At 54.3% G+C, this 10,058-nt stretch overlaps 1 protein-coding gene across 1 annotated transcript in view; it reads right to left on the minus strand.

Moving 5' to 3' along the window:
• Positions 1–2,542, minus strand: part of NR2E1 (nuclear receptor subfamily 2 group E member 1) — a 15,535-nt gene extending 12,993 nt beyond the window's left edge. The window contains 1 exon segment of the mRNA XM_086461316.1: positions 2,518–2,542. Coding sequence (XP_086317442.1) covers positions 2,518–2,542 — 25 coding nt within the window.
• Positions 2,543–10,058: the final 7,516 nt, after the last annotated feature.

A 10,058-nucleotide genomic window follows, 5' to 3' on the forward strand; every position in this document is an offset into this window, starting at 1 on the left:
TCGTCCACATATTCCATCGACAAAACCCGAGCACCTGGAGCACCTCGCCAAATCCAAATGACTACGTTTCCAGCCGTCGGGGCGACGAGGCCGGTCCGATCAGCTCCGCGGTCCTCGACGAGGCGCAGGACGGGGAGGGGGGACACGGCGGGCGGGGAGAGACTGGAGCCCCCCGCCCGCCCGCAACCCCGGCCGCTCTCTGCGCGCCCCCCCCCCCCCCCCCCATCCCCATCCCCCCCGTCTACGCCCCACCGAGCCTGGTATGAGAAAACTTTCGTGCAGGACAAAATATGAAATAAGTAGACGGGGAAGAGGCAGGGCGGGGGGTGGGAAGAGAAAAATGTAAGCTTGACACGGGGTCATGAGATAACTGATTAACTCTGTTTAAAAGCGCTCCGGTTCCCCGAGGTACCGCTTCGTCTCAGAAGTTTAGCGCTAAGAAAATGGGATTTCTGTTCAGCTGGGAAACCGTTTTGAACATCCCACGACAGGGGGTCCTCGGGGGCTTTTTTTTGTGTGTCATAATTGCTTAAAGGATATATGGCAGTCCCGATTACTGTAATTACCATCAGAAGCTGTTGAAAGAAGTTAGTCTGGGCTCGGGGGACGGCGGAATGGGGTCTTGTTACCACCCAGGCAGACATCGCAGCTGACACCGCTAGACGCCCACCGGCGGGCAGAAAAGCCAGGCCAGAGCCCTCTTGCCCCGGACACCCCCCCCCCCGGACCCCCGGAACGGGTCCCCAAGCCCCGGGACAGCGGGTCGGGCTGTTGCATGCGCTGCCGAGGCCGGCCGGGCTCGGGCCCCGGCCCAGAGCAGTCCCCGCGGGGCCTGGCCGGGTCGGGCCTGGGGATCCCTTTAGGGAGGTCCCCGGGGGGCTGGGGGGGGGGGGGGGTCGGAGTCAACAGCGAAAGCGGCGGTGGTGGCCGGGGGGGTCGCCCAGCGCCGTGCGGGCGGAGGGACAGTCCAGCCTTGCGGGTTTTCTCCTCCGCAAAATGTCTCCGGCAGAAGCTCCGCCGTCCTTTGGGAATGAGGACTCCCTGGCCCTTCCTACCCCTTCCTCGATATCCACAAATCTGCCAGGAGCCCCGACAACGTCCCGGTGCGGCTGCCCAGGGGCCCGATCCCGCTCCGGCTCCCCTCGCACTTACCGGGCCCTTCGGGCAGCGCGGGAAGGAGCCCCGGCCGCCGCACCTTTTTCTTTTTGGCCGCTGCCCCCCTTCCCCTCCGCCCGTTATTACCTCGATCGCGGCTCCGCTACTCATTTTTTAAAAATTACTTTTTACCCTCGAGGTAAAATGCCGCACTCAGCCCCACGGGGGAAGGCGGCGAGCCAACCCACGCCGAAGCGGCGGCAGCTCGGCCGCAGCGCCCGGGCCCCTGCGGGGCTCCGCCGCCCGCCTCCTCCACCCGCGACTTCCACGCCGCGACCCCCGCCTGCCCCCCGGCCCCGCCGCCGTCACACAAGCCCACACCCCCCACACACCCCCAATCCCCCCACCCCATCGGCTTCCCGGCCCCCGCGGACAAAGGGCGGCCCCGGGTCAAAATAATGGAGGGCAGCGGAAAGGAGAAGGCCGCGGGGCTGGCGGGGGGGCGGCCGGTGGCAGGTACCGCGGCGGGTCCCTCCGGGCTCTACCTCCCTTTTTCCGCCTCTCCGCAGCCCCGGGAGCGCAGAGGAAATAACTGTCCGATCCATCACTTGTCAGACATTAAATTGGATTGGGTATTTTTTCCCCCCTTTGTTACTGACTCCATCCATATTACAAACTCCGAAAGTCCCATTGGGATTATACGGATTGAGCCATTCTGTAAGAGCGGTTAGTCATGCTTTAAATTCCCCAGTTATGAGGTGCATGGATTTAGGATTAAGGAAAATGTGACTTTTAAGTTGTTTCTGCTTTCCTCGTTGCAGGATTATTTGTTGTAACTGGAAATGGTGTGCAAAGTATTGCATTTAAATCCTCCTTCAATAGAGTTGCTTACGCGATTCCGTGTAATTGAGTGACCGGAGTTTCAAACTCTTAAAAAGAAATTATTATGTCGCAGAAGATTGCATAAAATCCGCGAGAAAAGCAGCACTTTTCCACTCCCTGGTGCCCTTTAAACCCAAATCTTCCCCCCGCCGGCCCAGTACCGGAGACCCGCAGACAACTGCCCGCGCCCCGGCGGGACGAGCCCTCTCCCCGCCGCCGGCGGAGCTGCCTTTCCCGGGGGTCGCTGCCCCCGGTTCCCGGCGCGGAAAGCCGCGGAGGGCAGCTGGGAAGCGGCTTTTTGCGAACCCCGGGCCCAAACTCCATCGGGGCAACTCCGAGCCCATACATTCGTTGCCATTCCGGATGGAAATACACACTTCTTTTTTAATTCGGGGGCGGGGGGGGGGGGGGGGGGTGTGCAAACCCAAACCACAACCCCCCCTCCCCTTCCTCTCCCTCCCCTCCACCTCCCGCCCCCCAGGCCAGGCTGGAGCCTGCCTCGGAAAGGCTGCTCGAAGTCTCCACCGCGTTATTACCCACTTGTTGATCCCGCCGGCTTGCTCATGCTCGAAGCCCCCGGGAGTCGTTAAACTCGGGGCGAAGTGTCGGCGCCGGGGCGAGGCGGTGCGGGCCCCCCCCTCCCCCCCCGCCCCCGCCGGCGCGGCGGCTCCGCGGGGCAGGTGCCTCCCTCGGGCTCTCACTGCTGGCTCCGCCGCGGGGGCCGGCACATCCTCGCCGCTGCCCCGCTCCCCTGCGATGTCCCTCCGAGGGACGGGGCCACGCTGCGGGGACGCGGCGAGAGAGGGGGGCGGAAAAAATTAAAAAAAAAGAGGAAAAAGAAAAAAAAAAAAAAAAAAAAAAAAAGAAGAAACGAAATGACCCAAAGTCGGCTGCCGCTCGCTGCCCCCCTGAGAGCAGATGCTCTCGGGACCCCGGGAGGGTGCAGGGGGGTGCGAGTGGGCTCGCCACCGCGGTCCTGGAAGGCAAGCGAGAGCCACAGCAGCCAGGACAACAATGAGACGAAGGAGAAGGTAGGACGGGGAGCGGGGCTGTGCGCCGAGCGCCTCGGTGCAGCGAGCAGGGAGATCAGAGCCTGGAAAAATAATGGAAGGGGGGAAAAGGCGTCAGAGGAGGCTGTCTCTGCCTCTCAGAAACTGAATGGTATAAAAAGGGAAAGGTTTCCAGAAGTTCATTACACTGGCTGACTTTGCGCTTTGAGCTCCAGGCTTCGGCCCCTATAATATCGGCAGAGAGGCTGTGACAGGCAGCGGCGGGGAGGGGAGAGGGACGCCCCTTGCCCACTGAGCTTCCCTTGCTTTCCCCCCGACTCCTGCCGCCGCGTGACGTCACCCTGCGCTGGGAAGGGGAGGGGGCAGGGAGGGGGTTAAATGCTAATGATATTAATGAACCCCCGAGCGGCTTCCACACAAAATGCAGCGGCTGCCGAGATGATTCCACCTCCTCACTCGCCTTGTGCCCTCGCTGTCATAAAAAGGCACACACACACACACCAAAAAAGAGGAAGAAAAAAAAAAGAAGAAAAGAAAAAAAGAAAAGAGGAGACAAAAGAAAAGCAGAAAGAACTGATCAAGATCCCGTTTCTTTTGCGTTTTCCCGTGGCGAGGTGGGGCCCGCTTGCGGTTCGCCCCTGCCCTTGCCCTTGCCCCGGCCCGGGCAGCGGCTGCGCCGGTGGGGGCAGGCGGGGAGCGGGCCGGGGCTGCGGGCTGAGCCGAGCCGAGCCGAGCCGGGCTGCCAGCCTTCCCGCCGGGCGGCCGGACCTCCCTCCTGCCGCGGAAGCACGGAGGGAGCAGGGGCGGGCTGGCTCCTGGAGGCGCACGGCGGGGTGCGCAGGGGGAGCAGGGCGGCAGGGCTGTTTTGGCGCTCGGGAGGAGCCGCAGCCGGGAAAACCTCGCGTCTCCCAGTGCCGGGAGCCGGAGTCGCCCCCGGCTGCCGCCCGCTCAGCCGAGCCGGTCTCGCCGGGCAGGGGGCACCGGCGGGCTCAGCCCCGCGGCTGGCGGGTCCCGGCTCTCCGCTCCCCGGCGCCGGGACTTGTTGCACGGCGGCCGTGCGAGGAGCCCGCCCGCAGCCGGGGTCACTCCTTCTGACCCCCCGCACCGGGCCCGCCGGGCAGGCACCCGCCGCCCCGGCCCCCGGGGGGGGGTCGAAGAGGACCCCGCCTTGCCCTGCAGGGTTGCTCTGACCCGCGGGCACCGCCTTAGCAGCCCGCCGCCCCCGAGCGTCCCAGCAGCGCTGCCAGGGCCGGAGTGCAGGGGGGGCACCAGAGGCCAGAGGTGGGAGCCCTTCCCAACTCAGCAGCTCTGGTTTCAGCAAGAGGCTGCCGAGCTCTCCCGCTCCTGTTGGAAACACTCTGTGAGGTGGGAGCTGGTGCAGCAGCCCAAGGGTGGGGAGAGGTGCGAATCTAGGAAGGGAGGAAAGAGCATCTCTCCTGCGGACGCAAGGTGCGGTGAGCAACGGCACCAAAGAGCAGGGCCAGCGTGGCTGAGGAGCTTGTGAAGCCCTCAGATGTCCCATGGTGACTGCTTTCTTGTCCCTGCCACCGGTGCAATGTGTTAATGCACCACAACTGACTTGTCCCTTGCTGGCTGTGATTCAGCCCAGCCCGAACACATTGTCCCTGTCCTTCTGTGCTTTGTCTTTTGCCTTTCTGTCCTTCTGTCCCAGGTCATGGGTGATACCTTTTGTGCCTGTACCATACCTGTTTCACAGGGCTGCATGACTCTGGACAGCACTGGGTTCCCAGTCACTTTCTCCTCTTTGCTCCCTGTGGGACCAGCACATCCATAGCACAGATTAAAGCCTTCAATGTGGACAAGCCTGGTCCTGCCTAACACTGAGGGACACTGTCCAGAGGGCTGGGAAGTTGCTCAGGGAGATCCCAGAAAGCAAAGAAACTGGTGGATCAGGCAATGTGGACAGATTTTCACTCCAAATCTGCTCCCAAGGAGGCAGGGAAAAGTTCACCTCTTTGAGCATGTTCAAAGCAACAGGGAAGGAGATGACCATGCTACATTAGCAGGGCTTGGAGGCCAAAACAAAGAGAGAGGATTAAATGGAGGCAGGGCCCAAACCTGTCCCACGGCATCCCCTGCACTAATGAGGTAGATCTCTGGCCCTACAACAGCCACAATTCTTTGCCCTGTAAATTCAAAGCCACCTGAAAAACACTGCAAAGGCTGGTCAAACTGTGTCCACAGGTTCCAGACACATCTGAGACAGGCTGCTCTGAACGTGAGCAGGGCTTTCCCTCCCATGTACAGCATCAGACCCTGCTGAAAGAAAAAGAAGAGCCCAGACTATGCACCTCTCCACCCAAAACTCCACCAACAACGCCCAGACACCCAAAGCTGGCTCTGCACGTGCGCTGGGGCTCCAGATAGCTGAGGAGGGGGTAAACCATCAGCCCTTCCCTGTCACCTGGGCTGTGCCTGCTGTTGCTTTGCAATCTCGCACCAATAGGTTTGTCCTCTGTCTCTTCAGAGACTTTCCTATGGTTTCTGTGATGGACAGAGATGTCTCAGCCCTGAAAGCGAAGGCAGGATGTATCCTCCAAGAGTACAGGGAAGAGCTCTTTTGCCACTCCAGCTTTTACTACAGATTCTATCAAAGCTCTTTCCATGGTCATTTGGTGGAAAAGTAGTCCAGCTCCAACAAGGCAGAAATTATAGTTAGCATTTAATATTTATCATTATTACCATTATTACCACTTAGCATTTACCATTACTGTCCTGGTTTCAGCTGGGATAAAGTTGATTTTCTTCCTAGTAGCTGGTATAGTCCTGTGTTTTGGATTTAGGATAAGAATATTGTTGATAAAGCACACTGATATTTTAGTTGTTGCTGAGCAGTGCTTACAGTAAGTCAAGGACTTTTCAGCTTCTCATACTGCCCTGCCAGCAAGGAGGCTGGGGGTGCACAAGAAGCTGGGAGGGGACACAGCCAGGAAGGCTGACCCAAATGGGCAAAAGGAATATTCTATACCATACGACTTCATGCTGAACAATAAAATAGCGGGGAATTGGTTGGGGGATGGCAGCCCACTGCTCAGGGACTGGTTGGGCACCAGTCAGCGGGTGGCGAGCAATTACATTGTGCACGACTTGTTTTGTGTATTCTTTTATCATTATTATTATTTTCCCTTCCTTTTCTGTCCTATTAAACTGTCTTTATCTCAACCCACAATTTTTACCTTTTTTTCCGATTCTCTCCCCCATCTCACTGCGGGGGGAGTGAGCAAATGACTGTGTGGTGTTTAGCTGTCTGCTGGGTTAAACCACAACAATTACATTTAGCATTTTGTTTACTAGGCAGTCCTACACACATAGAAGACGCTAATACAGAAATGAAATTTGCTGTCTGCTTGTAATGCCTTGGAAGTACAGTTATCAATCCTACTACAGAAGCTGGCATGGGTTCCCTTTTCACTATATCTCCTTCAGAACTTTGGACTATGCCTACAATTACATGGTGACCTTTCTCAGTATTGTGACACAGTCTCTTGCCAGGTATCTTTTCTTCTGTTGGAGTCTTAGCAGCAAGAAAAATCCAACATGTGATCCGTCTTCAAATACACCCCTCCTTCTGCCTTTACTTTGCTCATCTTCTCTGTTCTTTGGATGGGGAGCTGAAAGATCTTCAGTGAACAAAAAAAAGGAAAAAGTGAAGGAGGTCAGGCGAGGGGAAAATTTAAGCTGCTAGAGCTGTATGGGTGTAGCAGCAGAATATACAGATGTGCTGTTTTCATCCATTTCTCTCAATGGGAAGCAAGTGGATAAGACCAGTCATATCTCACATAGCCATTTGCTTGGAAAGGAGGGAAGGAAGGAAAGGATAGAGCTATTTTCTCCTGGGAGGGAGAGCTGCTGTTGCTTTGGGGTGCTCGAGAAGCTATCTCCACTCTCCTCCTTTGGTGCACGGGAAGAGCTGGGGAAATCCCTTGGCACTCCAGGCAGCCCCGTGCAGGGAGGTAAGCACGGCAGCACCCCTGCAGCATAAATACCCACCAGGTTTAGTTCTTCTGGGTTGCTAAATCCCCCCTGAAGTCTGAGGCACCTTCCTTTCTTTGTAGCTCACAGTCCTTGTTTTTGGGGCACCACCACAAATCCGTTTCTGCATCCACCTGCAGGCAGATGGACGGGCAGCTGCACCGCAAAAGCTGCTGAAGGGACCGCGCTCCTGGCCTGTGTCATGGCTGTGCTTGGTGCGCAGCTGGGGCTGCTCCCCGTGCGGGTGGTGGAAATGCACCTAACAAGGTCTTGTGTAGTACTGAGTCTTCCTCGCAAAGCCCCTGGAGGGCTCCAAGCTGTACTCCCGGCGATGGTAACGTTGGCCTTCCCAGTGCCCTGCCTGGGCTGTCGCACCCAACATGGCTGACCCCGGGGGCTGAGGGCGCTGCGTGGCCGCTGCCCTGGTGGCCATCTTGATGCTGCCTCATGGACACCCTGGGGCTGGGCGCCTTCCAGGCCTGCAGGACCGTACTGAGAGCACTGGCTACTTAAAAAACAAAACAACACCACAGCTTCATGCTGTGAGGTTTCTCCAGGTGGGGCAAGAAAAGACCTTTTTTCCAAAATGTGAAAATCCAAGGCACAGAAAGATGAGCTGGTGAACACTCCCTCTCTCCTGGGGCCAGAGCAATTTCCTCATGTTTATGAGCAAAGCCACCTTCCCGCTGCAGCCGGGGATGGCTTTCCCTGAGTCAGTTGCTCCCTGTGTTCGATCTCTGCATGCCGAGGTGTCCCAGTGAATGTGCCGGTTACCTCCAGTGGCTTTTGTGCTCAAGTAGCTCTCAGCCCGTCCTCCACTCTGAGTAATCCACTCAGCAAGAAGTTGGGGAAGACTTGTGTTCCCCACAGATGCCAGCAAAAAAGTGTCTAGTTTCTCCCTTGTGCATGTGCATGCTTGATTAAATAAGTTAATGACTGCCTGAAACAGTGACCATATAGCTCTGTTTCCACATGTGCATCTGCTGAGTGTACTTTAGCAAAGACACCTTATGCAGAATAGCAGGGAAAATTACACCTAAGGAAGATAACTGAGAAAAGAGTATCTCCCTAAGTCATGGCACTTCTTCTCAATACTCGCATTCAGGGGTGGAACAAGCCTGAGTTCACTTGCAGCAATGAAATGCCCCATTAATCACGTATGCCTTTGAAAGGGATATGTCAGGCTTGGCTTATACGCCTACATTGGTACCTGATCCCATCTAGACAATGCGAGACAAGCGCTTAACAAAGCGGCTCTAGTTAGTAACTTGACTTATTTGTTAGTTTGCTAGTTAGATATAAATCAAAGTGTCGTAATAAGCCAATGATGTAGCAGCAGCTGCAATCTAATTTAGAGAGAAACAGCCTCATTTTAGTTTTCCTGACATGAACACAAAAGACAGTATCAATACTGAAGCCGGTAGAGACACAGCTGTATAAAACTTGTGAAAGGTCCAAATTCAAGGGCAGATATATTATTATCTCAACAAAAGAAAACTTAAAATAAGATTTGGTCTATACTTTAACAGTTTTAAATTGCCAACAAAAGAATACTGACTACAAGGAATAAATACATCTTGGAGCTATGCTGTGACATTTAAAATAATTTTACCAACGTGTTGAACAAACAGCTCTGGTTATGTCCTAAGAACTTGTGTGTGCGTAGGAAAGAGTTGCCTCAGCTATGACCTTGATTGATGGCGTTTTGAGCATAATCATTTCTATGGTAGATTGGCTTCCCAAATTTTGCTGTAGAATCTTATTAACAAGCTGACCTTTGAGGCAATTGCACAAAATACTGTGTAGTGGCAGCAAAGAATGCTCTTAGGAAGGGCTGTATTTCTGGCTGGCGATGTAATGGCTCAGCTCCATTGACTTTAATTTAGCTATATCTCTTGATATTGGCTGAAGACCAGATCTGTGGTATTTATTTCAGGAAACGAATTTAGAACCAACAAAAATAAATACTTCCAGATGCAGCATTGAGTCAGCATATCACATTCAGTGCTGCTTGAAAGTATTGAGTCAGTGGTGCAGATAGATTTTTAAGAAGAGATGAATAGTTTTATGACTGTCTACGACATTTATAGACATGCTTGCTTTACCTCTTGCTTCATAAAATACAGGTCACAGAATATCACTGCAGGTAGAGTAATTACTGGCAAGTCCAAGCAGAGAAGAGCACGATATGCGTCACTCTGCAACTAGCTAGACGTGTTATGAGGTTGGTTGGGGTTTTCTGCCTTTTGAGATTGCGGGCATTGGTGAGGCCAGGATGGTGAGCTTGAGAAACCAGTGGCCTGAGCCTGTGTAACAAAACCTAGCCCTCTTACCTCTAAGAAAAGAGGAAAGCAGAGTCTGCTGTGTTCCTCTGTGAAATGATTTAATTCCTGCAGCTATTTGCACTTCTTCTGCCCAAAAAGAAAGTGCAGTGCAATGAACACGTGCCACTGAGGCAGATTCAGATCCTGCGGTCTTCCATCGTAAATATGAAATAGGTAGTAGTTTAATGGGCTTCAACAGGATTTCTGATGTGCACAAGATCTGCAGAATTTGGCATGAACAACCAAAGTTTTAGGCAGCTTATCTGACCTGAAGAGTCCTGTCAGTCCTCAACTCAGGTCTCACGTTCAAATACAATACACGTTCTTGAACCTGCGATGTGTTTCGGTGGTTCACAAACCCTGGTGCCTGGAGTGCTTTCAGCAGGGTGGACAGTCATATGCTACTGACCCAGGCATTCCAAGCTCTAAGTGCTCTTAAAAGATACTTCAGACATTCTCACTCATGTCCACACACGATTGTGCCAGATGCAATTTTACTGCAATTGTCACAAGAACATTCTATCACCGTAAATGTTAGGGAATTTCAGGTACTTGGTTAAGGGAGAGGATATCTCTTTGGTGAGATGTGATCCAGTCACTATAGGTCTCTTTTTTCCATGAGGAATGTATCTAATAAAGAAGTATAAATCAGGGGAACATGTGATGGGAACTCCAGGACAGACCTTTATCTTGTGACTCAGTTCTTCGTGCTGCAATACAGAGTACAAAACACTGAAGCGTTGAATCTAACACT

The sequence above is a fragment of the Leptosomus discolor genome, chromosome 2, assembly GCF_034619465.1.
Source record: "Leptosomus discolor isolate bLepDis1 chromosome 2, bLepDis1.hap2, whole genome shotgun sequence".
NCBI classification, from domain to species: Eukaryota; Metazoa; Chordata; class Aves; order Leptosomiformes; family Leptosomidae; genus Leptosomus; species Leptosomus discolor.